General features: G+C 45.3%; 1 protein-coding gene across 2 annotated transcripts in view; it reads left to right on the plus strand.

Annotated features, from left to right (window-relative positions):
• The window catches only part of ZNF423 (zinc finger protein 423), a 234,719-nt gene that overhangs the window by 66,912 nt on the left and 146,840 nt on the right, over positions 1–20,967 (plus strand). Inside the window, exons 3-4 of one of the 2 annotated variants that reach the window (XM_068411126.1) lie at positions 2,300–2,500; positions 6,466–6,546. In XM_068411126.1, the coding sequence (XP_068267227.1) occupies positions 2,300–2,500; positions 6,466–6,546 (282 nt within the window). The remainder of the gene's footprint in view (positions 1–2,299; positions 2,501–6,465; positions 6,547–20,967) is intronic. The other variant, XM_068411127.1, reaches the window with a different exon arrangement.

The raw sequence follows: 20,967 nt of genomic DNA on the forward strand, positions 1-20,967 counted from the left end.
CTGATTTATTAACTACAAAGGCTGCAGGTCATACAGGCTTTAAAAAGATTGAATGAGATAAAATGTTTGTGATTGCAGTCGGGGATGAGAGGTTGTAAAAAGGTGGGCCAAGGAAATATGACAAAATAGAAGTGATAATTTGAATATGTACATTAAATTATGTGTGAAGTGAAGCAAAGCTAGCAGAGCTTCCGATGTAACTTCTTTGGTGAAGTAGTAGTGTAAAGAGAACTAGAATAGTGTGGTTTTTCATTGCAATACACTTTTATTTAAGGAAAAGTCTATAGCATATGAAATTCAGCCAACAGCATTTTATTGAATAAACGTAGTACAGATGATGACTTACAATATAGAGAGCTTAGTGAGTGATAGTTTTTATAACCAAATCCTTAAATTCATTACCGCTGTGTAAGTGGCATATCTGATTCGTTAAGATGAACGTTATATCTAGCCCTTAATGGAAATTTTGTAGTAGAAAGGTATGTATAATTTAACAGTAAAAGAACCTGCAAATGTGCAGATAGTTAATTGCTAAGAGCGGTGCTGTGATACACCGCAAGCAGGCACTGATTTTTAATATTGCCATTGCAATTCGAAGGGTGCGTCATGTTACGAGAGCTCCGTGGAAAACTGCAGAGCGTTTTACAGCGGTTGATTTATGTTACCGTGCGCAGTGCAGAAGATGGTATAAAATGTGCTCTGGCTGGATAGTGGTAGCAGAGCCCTACTAATGTGTGTGTCTGAATTTCAGTGCTTGTGGTAACCAGTTTTCATCTTTAATAAATTTTATTTTTCAGCTTTGTTTCATGTTCTCAGCATTGGTTGTCCTTAATCTTTTTGGCACTGATCTAATTTTAGAAACAATTCATCTCTCTGTTCACTGGCATTTCCTTAATGGCTTAAACCCCAAACACATCCCGAACCAACAAGGTGGCATCTCCCTTCTGCCTGGCTCGAGCAGCTCCTGGGCTTTCGGGTCAGCCGGTGCACAGTGCAGGAGGATCTCCTCTGCTGGAAGAGCCTGTGGTTCCATTTCACTTTGCTGGATGATTTCTCAAATGTTCCCGTCTTACCAAGAGGGTGTACTGAGTGTGTGAGTGCTCACAGAGGCAGGTGAAATGGTGCCAGTGTGGCACCTGTGGCTGTATCGCCCGTGTTGGTGGGACACGCGTGCGGAAGAAGCGCAGGCGTCTCTGTTTCAGCTGGTCACCAAAGCCTTGTCAGCGTGGCCAGCGTATCAACGGGTGCTTTCCCTGCTGAGAGGGCAACAGGGACTTAGAAGGGCTTTTTCACCTCTGCTGCCTCTCTGGAGAGCCCAAGCGAGGGCCAGCCACAGCGCTGCATGGAGCCATCGGGCACGGCTGGCTTCAGGCATGCCTGGGTGGCCACTGTGGCCAAGGCGGTGTCCTGGAGTCATGAGGATGTGGCTCCAAGCCCATCCCTCGTGACACGACACTGAATGCATGCTGGGGAGTCTGACTGCAGCCAGCTGCCCGTGCCTCCCACCCCACGGCCTGCTGAGAGCCAGCTGCCCTATGCGTGGAGCTGCCGCCTGCGCGGCCCTGGGGTGCGCGGCCCCCCTGCACCAAGCTGTTCCTGGAGCAACCAGAAAGCTCAGTCTCCTTGTACCTAATGCGCATGAAAACTTGTGGGGTTTTGGCAAAGATGTTTGTGCTAGCCCATGCTCCGGTCACAGATGAAGGTAAAAAATATCTGAGAGAGCTGAAGGTCAACTGCAATGCTATCGGCTCCCACCTAGGTAGGCACAGCGCAAGGCTCATCTGCCCACCAAAGCGCCTCTCATTAGTTCAGCGGGGCCTCTCGCATCCTGGGGTATACGTGTGCTTTGGGGGTCTTCAGCTAGATCATTTTTTTTTTCTTCTTGTTACTAATATTGGGGCTTGGAGGCGGTGGGGAGAGGAGAGCACTGAGAATTAAAATTCAGCACATGCCTTTTCTTTGCAGGCTGTAATTAATCTTGCCAATTTTTAAAGCTTTGAGAATCTGGTTAAGTGATAAAACACTAACAACTTTATATGACAGAGAGTTAGAGGCTCCTGCTATACATCCACCAGAGAAGATTAGGAGAGAGTGTTTGCAGGATTCACACTAAGCAGCAGAGAATACAGTTGAGAATTGTTGCACCGCATGATATAAAAACCACATTAATATAATGAAAGGTGTCAAGAATAATGTGAGAGTGGCTGTAATTAAATGTATCTTAATAAGTGCAACATCCTTCTTAAAGCTCTTATTTTTCAGACCTCCCAAACTTAGTGGATGTTCTTGCTGTTGGCAGGTGGCCTGGGAGGAGAGCTGGAGAGCGAAGCGAAGGACAGCCGGGCCCTTGAAGAGAGGAACAGTGTGACGAGCCAGGAAGAAAGAAATGAGGAAGATGAAGACATGGAGGATGAGTCAATTTACACCTGCGATAACTGTCAGCAGGACTTCGATTCACTGGCAGACCTGACTGAACACAGGGCACACAACTGTCCTGGAGGTAATGTTAAACTAGCTTTACAGTTCTGACAGGTGGTTAGCTGGGTAATTGGACATAGCAACAGCTTGAGGCCTCAAGTGAGATTAAAGAATTAATAACGTAATTTTACAGTTAATGTAATTTTATTGTGGTGCCTTGGGTAGCCTTTGTTCACTCCTTTAATAAAATTAAAATAAAAGCAACAGCTTTCCAATTGGAATCTGTAAGTAATTACGTTAGACAAAAATGTTGTGGGGGTTTTTTAGTGCAAAAAGTTTCAGGCAGGGTATTTTTCCCTCTCTCTCCAAATGGAGGAAGATTAAAAAAGTTAAACGACTGAAGCGTGCAAAAGTTCTGGGCCTCTGAACCCCATAAAAAACAGGATGATTTTGGAGATCAAAATTCATAGTGCGAGTTTCATAATCCCACCCTAAAAATACACTGTTCTCACTAGGTTATTATTGCATCGCCTTTTGAATTTTATGCAAGTGAGGACAGCATTAGCCTACGCTGATCTTGATTTTACTTTCTGTAAAGTAAGAACAAGCTCAGAGCATTGGTGTGAACAATTGCAACATATCTTGCTTTTACACGGCTGCCTTTGCATGGCCGGTGGTAGCAGCAGGTATTCTGCAGAGCATGCTAAGCCGATTTACGGGGGTAGTAAAAAGCTTTGCAGATTTTACCAAAGATTAAATAAAATCTTAGGAGGGGGAGCACAAAATATGTTCATATGTATTTAAATCAGGGATTCTCATCCTTCACCTTCCTGGGACTGCATATTCTGCCATTACTTTTTCCTCTGCACTCATCTAAAATACTTTTAGGCAGTTGTTGTTATGGCAGACAGATAGGTTGAGGCTGGCAGAGGGCAGAAGGGTTAGTTTCTCCTCTGGTGCAGCAGTATTCCATCCTCTTTCCCTTGAGTGCATATCTCTTCCTGGCCACTTAACTTGTTTGGAAATTAGTCCATGTTTTCGTCTCTTCTTTTTGGGCGTAAGTAAAACAATGCTCAGCCAAGAACAAATACAGGAAAGAGTAGCGCAAAGGAGGGAGGGTCAGGCGGGGGCTTCGGCTCGGTCTGAGTCCCACCCGGAGAGCATCCTCCCCTGTCCTGCTCCTGCGGAGATGAGGTCCCCCTGCTCTTGTTCCTCTCTGCTTGCTGGGAGGAAGGACAGAGGGACGTTGGGTCTTTTCCCCAGCCTGCAGGTGGACAGGGGTTGCAGTCCTGTGCCTGCCCCTGAGGCTCCTGACTCTGTGCTCTAGTTTAAACACTATGTAGGCTGCAAACTTGAAAGTGCATAAAATTGAAAGGCTACTTCTTGCAGGGTCGTTTCTTGGCCAGCCGACAGCCATGGCGTTGGCCTGGGGCTTCTGCAAATGACATTCGTACTCTACTGCAGGTAGTAAGCAAGGAAACGCCACTGCACAGGAGAATCCTTGTTTTCCAAACTGGAAGGCGAGGTGCGCAGCCCATGCGGGCATTGGTCCTTTCCAAAGGAGCAGTCGCAGGGACAAGCTGTTCCTGACGCCATCCCGGATGGGGAGCGGGACAGGCAGGATCCTGCCAGGGATCCCTGGGCAGGCAGCTGTGCAGCTGTAGGGCATGTCTCCAGCGGCTGTCCCTGCGCGGCTGCTGCTCCGTCGCTGCCCTGTCTCCTAAGTTGTGCTGGCACAGCTGCTCACGGTGCTGGGGCTGAGCCCCGCCAACAGAAGGGCTGTTTTTGCCCCAGGTGTCTGCTTGGGTTCGCTGTGTGGTCCCCCAGAACAGCTGTAATGGCACAACTGGGGGAGCGGAGCAGGGCACAGGGGAGCGGGCGCAGCTGGCAGGGACTGCAGAGGAGGAACGTAAGGTTATGATGTTGACCAACAGCACTATGAAAAGGAGCAATTTTTTTTCCTGAGCCAAATATACATTAAAATGTAGCAATCTGGAGATTCTATTCCTATCAATGCAGTTAGTGTTTTCACATCTCAGTTTTTATTTATCCCAATGTAGTATTCTGTTAGTGAGACTAAGAAAAATAAAGGGTTGTTTTGGGGACCTATCAAAAGTAATTCGTTAGTATTCCCATTGCTAATTTTTGATTGCAGGTAGCATAATTTCATCTTCTTGTACTGTCTTCACATGTGCTGATGATTTACAAAGACATTTTGTCATAAAAAGGCCCCATATAACCATCTGCATATACATCAATAGGTGCTAATTATCTCCATGTGAGGATATCCTTCTTCCAGAACAAGAGTGCCTGTTTTCCATTTAGTTTAATCTAGTGTCCTGAAGTGTTTTAAAGTAAATAGGAAGATTGCAGTCATATATTCTGGAATGAGAATGTTTCCATGAAGACAATCTGGAATATTGCTTGATATTTACATATCTTACCTTGAGGAAAAAACCCTTTCAGACACACCAGTTTGTTTGATGGCCATAAGAATTTTTATTCAAAGCATGCAAAACGCACATCTTTTGTTAGTTAATCTGAAAAGACTTGCACCACCAGGGTGAAAATCTTAAGACCGCATTAGGAAGTGTGGTATTTTTAAAGATATTACCCCACAAAAGAAACTGTTTGACTGTGTCCTTTGTTACCCTGCACTCCTTTTGCCTATAATGCCTGCCCGATGCATCTGAGGTTGTAATGCAGGGCCTGACCTCTTGGCAAGCTAGGTTTTCATGTCTTAATCTGAAGCAGGCTTTTCAGTCGTGTCTACATGGCTCCAGATCAATACAGGTAATATTTGTAGTGATAATATCACCAGGCTGATAATGCAACATAACTAATGACTTCCTTTGGGATACTGCAGTTAGGAAGGTATTGTAGCTCAGGCGTGTTGCAGGATTACAAGAGATCACTCCAAAGAATAGGATAAACCATCTATTTCACTGGAATCCCTTAGAAATTCATTACGGCGCGCTGAAGTTATAATACAGTTTGAACGCAGCTGCTTTGACATGTAAGAAGGTAACAAACAGCCATTTCCCCCCTTGCTTTTTCATGTATTTCAGACTTGTTTCTTTGAGGACAAAACACCGCTGAAATCTAGACATCTCTGGTAGCATAAGTGCGTGGCATTCCTTTTGATGTCAGCCTAGTAGAGATGTTCTCCTTCTGACAGAATTAGGTGCCTTTTATACCTTTTGCTCATGACTGATGTCTGTGATTGCAGGTTGTAGGTTTCCAGTGTCTACGGGGATCTGAAAAGGGTCTAAATGGGGGCAGCTTGTACTGAAAGAACATCACATTTCCTTACTGGCTCATGTCTTCCCTCGTCTCCCAGCTTGCCCCCACAAATGAGCTCTCTTGCAACAGTTCTGGAAATAGTGCCTTAAACAACTAGCAAGCACCTTGAAAAACACTCTGAGAATAAATAAACGCACCTAGTGTATAGGCTGGATGTGTTAAGCTTTTAAAATTAATTTAAAACTCACTGGTATCCCATGTCCCCATAGCTAGAGAAGACTAAGTAATTGCCATCGGGCTTTTTATATGTTTTTTTGCACACTGCTGTTCCAGTGTAGGTGTTATAGCATGATGTTATCTTACAGCATTAGTGACAAGAGTAAAGAATTGCACATGGATTTACAAATTACTGTGTCCTCCAGCCAGCACCAGAGGTTGCATACATCAAGCAACTATTTTGTGATATATCATTGTCTGGTGGCTGATGCCGAGTTGTTTGCTGTCTGATGAAAAGTGGCTAAAAAGCCATGCGATTTGCCATTTGCTTGTGTGTTTAATCCACCTGTGTTAGCCTGGGTTTACCTCCAGTATTTTATTGTGTTATTTTGCTTCCTCCAGCCATGTGACCCCCTTTCCTCCCATGGGTCAGAATATCTTAATGTAAACTTTTTTTCTTCAGTTTCTCAACTGAATGTAGAGTGTTTTAAAGCAAATAAGTGCATCAATGAAGTGGACAGAAGTAGGTTACGGTGGGGTCTCTGAGCATTTTCATGAGGTCCTCTTCTGTTGTTGATAACTTTACAGGTTGTCTGTTTCAAACAGCAGCAGAGCTATATATGGATATTGCCAGCTTGGAAGCAGCTGATTTTTCTAAACTACTGTACGGTAGGAACTAGTTTTATAATTAAAGTCTGCAGTTGCTCCTTTTAATATGCCCTGTAACTTGTACACTAGGCTTACGTTTTGAAATGAGGTATTATAACTGTTTCATGCTAGTGTATAATTTTGCATTTTTCTTGTGTTTCACCTGCTACAAGAATTATAATTGCCATACAACTGTATATGCGGGATGCTTATCCAGAAAACCATACACGGCAGCTTGTCAACAAGTGACGTTTCATGAATGGTTTTGTCAGGTGGTACTTTGTACTTCCCACTGACAAGAGAGACTTCTTACATGTCTTTCCAAAATTAGCCCTCCCCAAATTGTAATCTTTGTTGTACCTGATTGGCAAGTCAGAGATTTTCTGTCTTTTTGCTGCTGCTGCTGTTGCTTCTTTAAATTAATGAATTACTGATCATCCTTCACAAAAGAAACTGAAATACAGTTGTGAAAAAGCAGTGTGGAAACTTAATTATACACCTAGTTTATACAGCTGTGGCTCTAATGACCTACTGGCCCTAATTACTGTGTTGTGGCTCAGTCTGAGTGCTCTTGTCCTTGCCAGAATTCTGCTCCTTTCTCTTAACCTGACTAGTGTTTCAAGCTAAAAAAAATAACAAGTTTCCTTTTTTTGTTCTTTTCTACATTGTCGTGCTGAAATGCAGTTTTCCTTCTTTCCAGAGGTCATAGCAGTGTTTTAAAATTGGCACCAGAAAAGCTCAGTAATATCAGAAACTGTAAAAACATGGATTTTCCCTGGAGTCCTCAGTTCTCGCTGTCTAGATCTGAAAATGGGCACCAGGGCAGTGTTTTTATTGTCAATCACTTGGAGGGCTCCGAGCGCAGGCTTCTGTCCTTAGTTTGTCCCAGGCGTCCCCCCTCCAGGTGCAGGGGCAGCAGGGCTCCCGAGGGCTCGGGCCATGGTGCCCTGGCGCTTTGCATGTCTCCCTGTGGTCAGTATTTGTGCCCGTTGGTGCCGAGAGCTCCGAAACCCCAGATTCTTGTAGGGGAACGTTTGGCTGGATGGTCTGGGGTCCGGCTCCCCTGACTGCTGTCACCACACAGGTGATGTTTGAGTTTACCTGGAGGTTCCCAGCCAGCCTGTGAAGAAGCTCTTTCCAGGACTTCTGCCTACACATACCAGAAAATGAGGGTGCTGGTAAGGTGCTGGACTGCCTGGCTTTCTACACAGGTGCTCAGTGAAATATGTATTTATAATGTAGAACATAAAGCATATTCCCGTATCTGAATTTGGATCTGAAGTCAAACAGAAGCACAGTTGCAAATTTAACGACAAACAAGGCGTATGGTAACCTTGCCGACCTGCATCCTGTGCAACGTGTTTCCGGAGCCGCCAGCGCTGGCTCTGCACCCACCCGGGTGTCGGGTGTGAGCGGGGGCTGCCTGCGAAGGTGCTTTTAGTGTAGCGTTTAAATGTATTGCATACGTTTTGTGAAAGTTGTGCAAAGTGTTGTGCTCCCTAACAGCGTCGCTTCATCCGGCAGATCGGAGGGTCGTTCCTGCAGGCGAAGGTAGGTGAGACCCCGGGCTGCTCCGCTCCGGCCGGGGCACGCGGCCCCAGCGCTCAGCCCTTGGCACCGGGAGGCGTTCGCGGGGGCTGAGCCTCGGCGATTGTTTCTGGGCTGCCTCTTGGATTCTGCAGGTGTGCCGGTGCCTGGAAGGATTTGCGGTGCGGGGGGACGTGAGTTTAAAACAGTGCTTGATTGCCATAAACACCCAGCTCGGGATTTGCTGGGCGGCCTCGCGGAGGGCCTCCCGCAGCAGGGCACGGCGGCGAGCCCGCAGCAGATCCCCAGCCGCGCGGGACCCGACGCGCGGAGCCGGGCAGTGTGCTCGCCGATAAGAGCGTGCCAGTGCGCCGGGCGCCGCCCCCCACAAATCGCCACTGCCACCTTTGTGCCGGGGCCCGCTGGGGACGGTGGCAAGGGAGGCAGCACCAGGCACGGCGCGGGCAGATAGGAGCGCTGCCAGCACGGCTGCAGGGGGTTTGGTTGCATGTAACCAAAACCCCTGGTCGGAGGGGAGGTAATGAGCTATCTCTGCCCCTCTCTCAGCCTCCGTGTGGCCAGCAGTCATCGCAGACGGCCCGGCTATGTGTTCTGAGGCTGCACAAACATCTCTTAGCAATGATGATGTCTTTCCTCAAGCAGCATATATTTTTCACACAGGAAGAACATTTTCCCTGTCATTTTTAAACATGTGGCCCAGTGAGAAGCTGAGAGTGACACGTTAGTGTGCTTGTATTGGCAAGGGACTGTTTCATTCTTGCTACTTTAATTGGGTTCTTTTATCTACTTTTATCTAGTTCAAAAAGTAGTCTGCAAAGTAAGCACAGGTATACATGGAAATGGATAGAAGAGAAAGTGGGTGCATGTTTTAAACGAGGCCTCTTAAAGAAAGCACGTGTCCTTTTGAAGTCTTGAGCAGTTGGGCACTTGGCTGTCTGAAAAGCCACTCTCACCTCCTGATACGTTGCTGCAGCAGAAATGCGGAGATGAACAAAGACTGCAGCACCCCAAATGCTGCGAAGCGAGAGCTAGCTGCCGGGTGCCAGCGGTGAGAGCTCCCACGTGCAGCAGGACCTGCGTTTGGGAGCTGAGGCCCGTCCAGCTCCCCCCTGCACCACCCCAGGGCTCACACAACCCTTCTGGGGTGCAGGGGGTGCCCAAGCTCCACCTCCCCTTCTCCCCCCGCTTCAGATTTCTGTTCGCAAAGGATAGTCCATCGCCGTGTTACAGCAGAGGGAGTATTATGTGGGTCTGCATAGGGCAGGTTTGTTTCACAGCATTATAGAAATCTAAGTAAATAATAAATGTTTTTTGAAGAAGGGGAGGAAGGGGTTGCACTGGAAAGGCTCCTTGCAGGGCTGGAGCCTGCCGAGTACTGCAAGGGCAGCTGTGTCGCAGGAAGGAGGATCACTGCTGCCATAAGCAGGTCCCAGCATTCAGGGGGTTGTAGACAAAACCCAATATGTGAAACTCAATTCAGAGGTGCAGTGAGGATAGCCTGGAGACCACAACAGATGCGTGCTTGTTATAAACTGGCCTTTAATAATGCCTTAGAGAGCTCGGTGGAGGATATGCTGGGATTGTCCTGTCTCAGATGGACAAGAGCGTAGATTGTTTGTGGCCAGGGCGCTGCTGAAAGGCGTGCACTGTCTTCCTGGGGGTTGTTGAGGGACAAAACCGTGTTAGCTGTGTCAACAGTGTTGGCGGATTCTTACTGGTATCTCCTGTATCTTGGCCCACAGTGACAGACTGAGGCACATAGTAAAGCATGGCTGATAGGACAGCGAGTGGGTAAGGTACCTCCTTCATCACCAGTGCTAGAGATGTGCTCACATTTGCATGTCTGATAGTACTTGTCCTGGTGTGAAGACCTGGCAGACAGAAGGGTGGTGTCTGGCCGTGTAGGGGAAAAACAATGAAGACTTCAATGTTTATTAAGAAAAAAGCAACCAGCAGTGCATTTCAAGCACTCATCACACAACGTAATTTTGCTGTTGGAAGTAGTGGGATTAAAAGTGTCTTTCTAAAGTTGATTTCTTTGAGTTTGTAGAATATAAATGGTTTTTCTTAAAATCTATTAGAAATAAAGGAAGTGTGTGTACAAACATTGTCAAGAATTCCTATCTTTTGTTTTTTTGAAACAAGCTCTAGAAAAAATCCCCACAGAAGTTCTGTAGTGTGTATTTGAATGCTTTTGTTGTAGCCTCATTAAACTTGGCTTGTCTGCAGATACAGCTGGCATGTTATTAACTGTGCTCCAGGCTTGGGGAAGCCAGAAAGCAGCCTCCACCCCCCCGGTGCCGGCTGGCTTTAGGGAAACGTGCCAGCATGGGTTGGTCCTCTTCAGCTGGCTGGCTTTGGGAGCGCTCGCTGGAGCATCTCCGCATGGCCTCTGGGTCTGGGAGCCCAGGGCTCAGCCTGCCCCAAGTGCCGGCCCGAGGGAGGGCTGTGCGGTGTCCTCCGTGCTGGCTGGCAGCCCGCACCCGTGTACCGCAGCAGTCCCTTGCGAGCAGGATGGATCCACCAAGGTATGTGGCCTCCCGTGGACAACCTCAAGCGCGTGCCTGCGTTCTCCATAGGGCTCTTGCGCCTGTATTTACTGTGGGCTGGCAAGAAGCAAATTAGCGATCGTCTGCCAAATAGTTTCTCTGTTCTGAACAAACTCGTTATTGGACTGAACCAGTCAAATAAATTGAATAAGGGAAATATTTTCCCTGCACCTGCTGGAGAGGCTGTTGCTCTCCAAGCTGGGTTTGCACATCAGAAGACCTCCACCAGAGGTCTAAGCAGCTTCTGACTTTCTTCAAAGCTTTGGCAACAAGTATGTACCTTTTGAATGCTGTTTCATTTAAGAAATTTTAATAGGTGTTTTTAATAGTAAGGTGAATTTTAAAAACAGATTTCATAATTTCATATTCAATTCAAAATTGTTGAATATATGTTCAGTAGAAATTTAAGTTAAATAATGTGTATTAAATATAGGTAATGTTATTCAAACTTCTTATTACAACCAGCTTTCATTTGTTTCTTAACTAATAAAAAATTGATTTAGGGTTTTCAAGGCACTTGGTCTGTTCACGTTAAATACTTCCTAGGGCATTTGAGCACTTTATAATTTTTACACATTTAGACTAGCAACTCCTTTCTGACACAGGGAAGTACTATTTTTATTTTCATCATGATGGAATTAAAAATAAGTCACTCTAATTTGGCTTAAGTTTTAACTGTTACTGGAAGGGGTATTCCTTCCTTCCATCTCCTACCTTGTGCTGGCACAAGGTTTGTGTTGTCTTTGGGAGCCGACATTGCTGACAATTAAAAGGATTAATTTTTAATTTGCGCAGCTCCTGGATCTGGTGCCCTATGGAGCTGCACAAGCCTTATGTCAACATGAGGGGGACGAGAGGTCAGGGTCTGGGGGAGAATTCAAGACCTTACCCCTTAACAGCCTGAGTTACTTTGGATGAAAGGGACTGTAACTGTGGCTTCACCAATTTGCCTAATGACATGCAAGGAATTGGTGGAAGAGCCAAGGTCTTTAATCCAGGTGGGTTTTGTTGCTGGTGACACCTGTACGTGTGGGGGTGAGTTTCCTTTTGAAGGCAGCGTTTTTTTGGCATGTGGGTCCATCTCTTCTTTAGGCTTCCTTGAAAATCTTTCTCAGCATAATGGTGAAAGACTTTTTGGCTCCTCCTTGTGTTGCTACTCAATTACTGTTAGCCTTGCTGAGGAGGACATAAGGAAAGGCTGAAGAAGCCCATTGCTTTTCTCTTCTCCAGGGAATCTGTTACATTAAACATTTGAATAGATTTTTGAACGTAATTCCCAGTCATTTCCTCTACAGTGAACTCGGTTCACTCGTGCAGACTTTGTACTTAATGATATCTCTTAAAATAAATGAGATTTGATATAATTTATATTAAATGGGCATTTTAGAAATCTACATCTACTAATTATTCATTAGAAAATTTGGAAAGACAGCAGTAGAATAAATTCCCTTTATGACCTTGCAGTCTACAGAAATATAAATATGTCCTCTTGTGTTCATTTTCTCTGAGCAAAACTGAATGCAGGTGATTTACTGGACTCCAAGAGTAGTCTAAGCAGATTTGAATTGCATTGTTCAATCTGTATCAATAAACCATAGCAACCAACCAAGCCAAAACCAGCCAAAAATTCAGCTTGCCTCTAGGACAATTTTTTAACATGGATGATGATACTCAGCTTGTGGTCTGTGTCTGCATCGTATGGGATTTTGCTTTTGTGAGTTCTTCTGGTTGTCTCCTTGGGGCGACCGCTCTCTTCCCTTCCCTCTTCCCGTGGTCTGTGCTGGTGGCCCTGTGGGCTCCCTCCTCGAAGGCTGTTGCCTTGTCTGCTCCTTTCTGGACTGCAACCACTTGGCATCTTGCTCACGGCAGTCTTCTCCCAGACGCTGTGCTGGAATTTGCCCTTTCCTGGCCCGGCATGTGACTGGGTCACTTCACAGTTTATACTTTGAAGTTACACCTTACTCTGTTACTGTTTTCTTCTTTACTCTCAGCTGCAGTTGCTCTTTTGTCCGTTGTCCCAGAGCCGGCTCTTCCCTGGGGCTCTGTACATGTGCAGAGCCTTCCTTGAACTGTCCCATGGGGACCAGGACTAGGACCAGCATCTGCAGATCTCCTCGCGGTGCTGCAAGAAGTCAGACTGCTCCCTGTGCTGTTTTGGAGGCTCCATGTGCTGTTTTGGAGGCAGTCTCAGCCTAGGTTCAGGCAAGCTAAAGATGTGTGTTAGTCAAATTTCTGTTCACAAAACCTAGCAAATTATTTAATTTGCATTCAGACCGCATCCAGATCCAACCTGAATAACTGCTTGATCTCACCTTACAGCCCTTGTCTACTCCCTCCTCTCTTACAGACACTTGCCATGGTTTGTTTTACAAGAGCTGTTTCATGTAGGAATTGTATTCCATTAGGTGTTTTAATGGTAGCCAGCGTAACTGGGTTTGATTTTGACCAGAGCCTCCGGTATGTATAAATAAAGCAGATAGTATTCCTTGCTTTTTATGGAGGATAAACCATCATCTTTAGGAGGCAGTCACAACGCTGTTGCATTCCTTACGCAAATAAGACAAATTTAACCCAAAATTTAAAACAAAAGCAAATGAAAGCGAGTAGGATTTTCTTGTCTCATAGCGTAAATGAGAGAATACTGAGTGTTCTAGCTGCCAGTTTAAACTCTGAAAATGCAAACATCAGGAGGGAAGATGCTCTTTCTCTCGATAACTAAATATACACATACATATCTATGATGTACAAAATGCTTAATTTTATGATAATCAGTTCAGTTTTGAAGACCTAGCTAGCTAAAGTTGGCTGCATTGACAATAACATCATTACTTTGGGGGAGCATGAGTCTTAATTAAAAGAGAAATGAAGCGAGCCGATCTTTACAGCAAGTTGGGGGGAATGATTTTGCAAGTGGTACTGGAGTTGGGAAAAAGTGCAATCTGCGTTAGCCAAACGGCCGGCTTTTCCGGTGGCTGCCATGATAATTGGCCGTGCATGTCCGGATCACAGAGTGACAGGCGGGAGGCTCAGCTCTCGGAGAGCCTGACCACTCCAGGCAGCGGGGAGAGGGAGGGAGGGAAGGAGGATGGGGAGAAAAAACAGTTTGTGAACTTGCCCCTTTTGAGATAGCAAACGCTGCTCTCCCCGTGTCCAGGATCATTGCTGAACAGTGGCAGCTGCATCCCGCTCTTCTCTTGCTGTCAGCGAATGTCACTGCAGAAACCTCCGTAGTTGCAAGGAGCCACTATTTGTACATGGAGCATAGGGGAAACTCATGGATAGAAATGTGGTGGTGTGTGGGCTGCTCTGGATTTTACTTTCAGGAAGAAGATCTCCACAAATGTTTTAAATTAGGCTCTCCTTGATAATTCTGCTGGTATGGAGCCCAACCAAAATTTCAGGAAAAAACAAGTTGCTCTGTTAAAGCAGACATGAAAAAAATGAAAGGCTTAACTTTTGTCCTGAGGGTGATAAAACAGCACCACACAGCTGAAAATCAATCTGACCTTCACCCACGTGATGCTGTTGTCTCAGTCTGTCTTTCATTTCCTTTGGTTGAGTGAAGGCCGTGGCATTCAGTAGGGAGAAAAGCCAGAGGGAGGTGGGGAGAATCCTGTTTTCTCTGGAAAGGCTTCGGTGCTTGCATAAGTTGACTCCGTAAAGAGAATTGCTGTGAAACTTCAAATTATTTCATTATATTAACAAAAAAAATAGTCCTCCTTCTCTTAATAGCCAGCAGTCACCTTAAGGTAAAGAAGATATATGCTGTAAAAAGAAAAGAAGTGTTTGTGATATAAAACATTCTGTTTTAATTAAACCTAGAATTAGCCAGTGACAGTATTTTGAAATGAAGGCTTCATGTAGCAACAGGAAACCTGCACATTCATTTAAAAACAGAAATTTGTACCCAAAGGGGAGAAAAAAGGCCAATTATTTTTTCCAGAGATATTTTAACATTCTGCGATGCAGGCTTTGCACAAACAAAGAGAAGGTACCCAGATACACGTATATTTACATATACATCAATAAACCAACAGTCAGGGCTTGTGTATAAGCAATATTATTGATTTTCAAAAGAGAGGTACAATTTCAATTGGTGAACATTTAGCACAACATCCTGCAGCAAGTGGTTCCCACCTCATTTTCCCGAAGACAGAGAATGAACTAAATGAATGGGTAAAATTCTGTGCAGAATTTAATTCTATTAAACAACAGGACCAACAAAGGGGAAAATGGTGTGCATAAGCACATCTTCATATTCATTTTACATCTTGAAAGCAATTGAAAGTGCATTTCATAGCTGGTCATCCAATCCCCTGCTTCTTCCATCCTCATTGAATTTAAAGGCAACCCAGAGCCAAAAAGTCGCCAGATATTTCTTTTGGAAAGCAGTAAGTTTTCCACACAGGCTTTACAAAACTACAATTGCTAGAAGTTCTGCCTACCCTAAACTGCAGTTTTCCTGCTTCGTCTCATCACATGCAGATAATGTCCTTTCATGTCATAGTCATAAACTACTCTGTTGCTTTACATTTTTGTGCTATAGATAACCTAGCTACTGTAGCATGGAGAGAGTTAGGGGATATCTGTGATTTTCTTTGTTCAGTAAATGTTGCCTCTTTTAGGAAGGTCTATAAGAAATGTCAGCTTCTTGTTAAAAAGATAAAAACAGAGACTGGGTTTAGCTGTAGAGATTAATCCCTGCTTCGTAAAGGTTAAGAATGAAGCAATTTGTTCATTAATCTATTTGGGATGATGGAGATTAATTTGTGACTACAGCTTTTTATTTAAGTGTGGTTCGTCTGATGTGCCAACCATCACGGACATGAGTTTATGTGGCATTAAAAAAAATATAAACTGCAAATGTAAAAGATGTTGGGACCTTTTCCTGGAGAGCTCTGCTACTCAGGTCTCCATGTGGTATGCCAAAACGCTATTTGCATAAATGTAGAATTTAATAAGTTATCGTTCTGATTAACGCCATTAACTGCTTAACTACTGTAGAAATTGGCTTCCAAAGTTGCTTGATGGTAGCTGTTGCTCTCCACGTCATTCCATTTGCTGTCTCGCTGGGGATAATAGTCTGCAAGGGAAAGCAAGAAGGTCAAGGATCTTTTTGTTTAGTCTCTTTGCACATTAAAAGTTCTATTATGTGTTTGTATTGCATGTGGTTTCCAGTCTGTTGGCTACAATGCTTTCAAAATCCATTGATGATGAGTTTGTGAAGCTAAATATATCTTGTGGGTTATGACTACCAAGCTATCACTTTGTGTAGCAGTCAGGGCCAATATTTAACAAGTGTTTTTCAGAATGAGGAATTTTGAAACCGAGTCAAATGATCTTACAAAAGGGTTAACAGAAATGCTAATACAGAAGATGACAGCAAATGCTTGCTCCATGCTGACGGTGGGGGTGTTTGGAGCTACACTGTGCTGCTTATGGGGAAGTGGGTCTCAGGTTGGGGTTTTCTATGGGTTTTTCTGGGGTGGGGGCGGGCTGTGGCATTGTTGTGAACGACGCAGCCACCACAAAGCTGAATGGGGTTGAAAAAAGCGGAGCCCTCTGTAGCCATCCCTTTCTCTGCCCGGCGAGCAGTGGGTGCAGCGTGCTGTGGTGGGGGCATGGGGGGGCTCCGTGCGGGCTCGTCCCACGGCTTCCCGCTGCCCCGTTGCCTGTCTCCCCGCGGGAGCCCCGCCGCCCCTCCGTCCCCCCGCGGCTGGCGGGGCAGCCGGGCTCCGCCGAGACCTCGCTGCTGCTTCTCGCCCGACATTTAAGGGAATGCAAAACCAAACTGCAGGATGCAGCCACATCCTAAGGGCTGGCACAGCCGCCTTGCTTGTTTGCACTCTCCAGCTAGTAGACTGACCTTTTAAAAAAACAGTTTCAGCTGCTGTGAAACACTGACAATAGCTGTAATAGATTTCATTTTGGTACAAAATAGCTGTGGTTACATTTTGATAATGTAAACTAGCAGCCATAAACGTGGCAACAACAGTTCCTGTTTTAGCTGATTGTTTCAGGCCGTGTACGAACTCAGGCAGATGTCACTGCCTCCCTGCCAGGCGTTAGCACAAGCTACTCATTTTCTTTTAAAATGAAAGCAAGAGATTTTATTTTTTTAAAGTGATTTGTGTTCTGACTGCATGAGTACCTTCACACCTGTCAGTTGAATCCAGTGTGCTCATTCCCAAGGGTAACCTGACATCTGGGAGATTCTGCCTCAGCCCAGACTGATCCCCTTTGCAGCATCTTCAGTATTTTGAATTGAAATGGAGTTACACCAGCACACGTCATCCTTTGCATTATTCTGTTCTGCTCCAGTATATTCCTGCTTTTATAACTTTCGGTTTAAATCCCGCTCTTGGGCTATTTCAGGAGTATTGCAGTTATCTGTGAGCTATCTTGCTTTTCACTGTGGGGCTGGTAAGCTCAAAAACATCTGCAGGCAGGGTCAGTCCAGCTTGCTAGTCTTTAGAGGATATTTACAAAGTTTCATAAGGCTTGGACCCATACCCACACCCATCCTAGATGCAGTGTCTACAGATTTATTCCCAAGAGCCTCTTACAAGCTTTGTTTGTATTACTATCTAGAGCTATCCCACTGCAGAAATCCTCAGGAGAGAGAAGTGGTCAAGAGTACTTGGAAACATCTGTTAAAAATTCAGACAAACACTGCGCTGTCACTAGAAGCAGTTAGGATGGGGCGAATGAGATTTATCATGGGGTGCTACAGGAAAAAGGGACATTTTTTTGTTCCTTTACTTTTCCTTAAAAATCGATAGTTTGGTCAGTAGATATAGGAAAATGCCCCTGCAGAGCACACTTGGGGCGGAGAGCTGCTTTTTACCAATGTCACAAACTCACTTGAGAGCCAAGCCTTGCAGTCTTACGGGAGCACTGTTTCCAGAGTACTCGCGCTTGATTCAGCACACGCTTTCTACTTGTTTCAAGAAACCCTGCATTAATTGTGCAGACCTAGAAAGTGGCAACATTAGGAGGTAAAGTGACTTCACTGTGACTTTTTATTGCTTGCCGTACTTGGGCAAAAGGGAAGAAGTAGCTGTAGCAACAAATCTAATGGACGAACTCTCTGACTGGTTGCTGTTTTGTGCGTGGCTACATACTGGATTCAGTGAGTACTTGAGAAATGTTGGCATTTGTCCCCGATGATGTATCATGAAGTTACAGGCAATTTGGCAGAAAAAACAAGTTTTTTTATGTATGAGGCCAGACGTGCTATGATGTTGTGTTTCTCCATCGCAGTAGTCCAGCTCAGCCCCCCACCTGACCCCATTCCCCATCGAGTACTCTCATCTCCCTTTCCCATCCTCTGCCTACAAGCAGGACAAGAAGCAGCACAAGCTGTGCTGGTTGGCTGGGTGGCACATGCGTGCTGATTGCCTAGGACAGGCCCGAGAGCGAGGATAAGTGCTGGCTCTGTTCTTAGCCTTTCTCTCAGCAGAGACATGAACTGGGATCTCTGTCCTACACAATCAAAGGTAGGTTCACCAGCTTATAGAAACTCCATTTTTATAAGAGAAACTCAATTTCTCTTGGAGCCCTCTATCCCCAGTCCGGTGTGATTCAAAAGTTAATAGGAAGGGACAAACAGTTAAGACATGTGACAGGCAATATGATCACATAAACCTTGTTTTCTTAGGATGCCAGGCTGAAAAAAATGAACACAAAGCTCCTGAGAATAAATGAGTCACTTCAGATTGAGACTTGATGGACAATGTTGGCTTTGTTATCAGTCTGCAGGTAGCGAGGGGATAGGGTTAGGGAGAATATCCAGAAATGTAAGAGAGTCGTTATTAGACGAGTAAAGCTTCCTCTACCACGCATCCGCCGTAGTGGACCCCGCCTTACCCTGGTACCTCCTCCTGTTAGGAGCCTTTTGAGGAAAAGTCTCCTGTGACAGGAACATCTCTCAGGTCTTTTCATCTGTGAGCTGCCAGGTGAAAGAATGGGGCTAGAGAACAAAAGGTGTTCAGATACCACAGACAAGCTTTTGTAGGATCTGCCACGTCAGCTGTCTCTTATAAGGTCTGCTGTATTTTCTGTTGATGGTGCTCTTCCCCGAGGATTTCCCCACACCTGGGAACGCCTGCCATAACCTGCACGGATATTTTCCTCAATGCCTTTCATTTCTGCGTGAAGATGGAGCTGGGATATCACATACTGTTCTTGTCCTTATTCTGTTCTGCTCCTTGGCAGTCCCAGCTTTCCTGGCTGGGAGCTTTCATCCCACCTCCCTCTCACCCTGTTTCAGGAGGGGCTTTGCAATTATTTATAAGCTAGTTAGTCCTGTTTTCTGACATTTTCAGCGTAGTCTGCAGAAGAGGAAAGCTAAGTGTATGTTCTTTGGTTTTACAGGGAGTAGAATACTTGAAGTAAATGTTGCTGGTCTGTGTTAGCAAGATATTCTTGTTTTTTAGGAGGCAGGGAACCCTCCCTTTAACATCGATTGGTCTTCTGGGTGGGAAAAAGTCTTTGTGGCCTGTAACCACCCACTTGTCTTTGATGTGTTTTGGAGATCCTGGAAGGGCAGGCAAGCCAACTTGCTTGCATGCTTGTCAGGTGGGCTGGCTGTTCTGCTTGTCCTAATATTCCCTCTTGCCATCTGCAAGTAGATTTTCTCTCATCTCTTCCTCCTACTATGTTGTCAGCATAAGAAGCACCTTGTGATTACCTCCTTCTACTTATGTTCGGTGCTTGAGATTTTCCAAAATACATCATGGTAAGAGTCAAAGCTCTAATGATTGGGCATTGTAGCTCCTCTAGAGGCATCCTCAGATTCTTTCTGAATGAAGTAAACGTCTATTCAAGCTGAAGAGGCAGCATTTTCTCATTTTGCTGCTGCAATAGGTGGAGGAGTGACTAACTGTTCCTTGGGAAGTAGTAAGAAGTGGACAGGCTTATCTGCTGCCCAGCCCTACAAGTTGGATGATGCACTTACCTATACACCCTATCCTCCACAGCATCGATGTTTTGCTTACCTGCATGCATTGCATATGTGTAACAGAATGATAGGGCTCTTGACTACCTTCTCCTCCAAAGATAACTCAAAAGCAGGGTCTCTTCTAGGAAGAAATGTATTCCCCTTCCAACGTTATGCACACAGAAATCAAATTTCTTTTGATTTTGACCAACCTTAGATAAAAACTGGTGGTTGCAGCTGAGATTCACTTTGAGTTTTTCATTAAACTGTTCAAAGCAAAGTACAGGGTGGAGGATCTCATGTGAGCCAAAGCTAACCTCCCTGTTCTTGCCAGTGAAGCTGTATTGCCAAATTTCACACAGCCGTGTTCTCTAGCACCTCCTTTGAACACGAGTGTGGTTCTGGAGGCCGTTTTGAAGTTCCCACTTGAAACACTCTCTGTGAGCTAGCAGAGCATTTTCTGGCACTTAAGCTTCTGTATCTGGTGGCTGCTTGTGCTATACAGAGCAATGAGTCATGGCTTGCTAAAGGAGAAAAAAAGGATTTCTTAGAAAACCTTTCAGAAAAGCTAAGGTTGTTTTTCAGCTGGAAGTGCTGCTGGTGTCTGTGGTGAAATTGGTGTGGCAAGTCACCTCTGCTGTGTTTCTAGGAATTACCAGATAGTGTAGTGGTTCAACTGAATACTCTTTTTGTAAGATTTTTGCAGCCAGTGACTTCCTCCTAGTATAGGGTATTGCTTTCATGTTTTTCACTATCATCTGGAGTGCTGGATATGGGAGCTTGTTCCTTGCTGTACTTTCATTCTTAACTATATACTTGAATTACAAAAGTGCACAACCCCTCACCTCCTGCTGAAATCTTGAGGAACTATGGGTGTTCATCATCCCAAACAGTCAAGTAATTGTGCTGCAGACTTCGCTCTGAGTTGGTTCTTTTTCGTAGCTTACCAGATCATTAATGTTTCAATTGGCTGGCTCTGAATTCATGACAGCAGCACAAGTTAACAGAGCTGAATGTGCTACTACAGTCTCCCAGCCAGCTTGTCTATGACATTAGCGTTGGGGATACACCAGCAGCACAGTCAGAGGTGGCACTGCAGGGTGGGTATGTGTGTCTGAGCGAGCAGGTAATGGGCACAGTGAGGGTGCTGCTGAGTGCTCCTCAGCTCAGGCAGGTCCCCAAGTCACCATCTGGGATTCCCCCCAGTGGGGCTGAACAGTCTGCATTGGTGCCTTGGCTGATGGGACTTCACTGCTATCACAAACCAAACTAAACTTGGTTTGGATGTGGGCAGAGCTCGTTGCAGACACCCTTCCTGATGCAATGGGGCTGTCCCTTCGTGGGAAACGGGCGTGGGATGTGATCCTTCCTCCATGCCCCATACTGGATCTGTGATAGCAACTA

This window comes from Nyctibius grandis, chromosome 12 (genome assembly GCF_013368605.1).
Source record: "Nyctibius grandis isolate bNycGra1 chromosome 12, bNycGra1.pri, whole genome shotgun sequence".
Taxonomy (NCBI): Eukaryota; Metazoa; Chordata; class Aves; order Nyctibiiformes; family Nyctibiidae; genus Nyctibius; species Nyctibius grandis.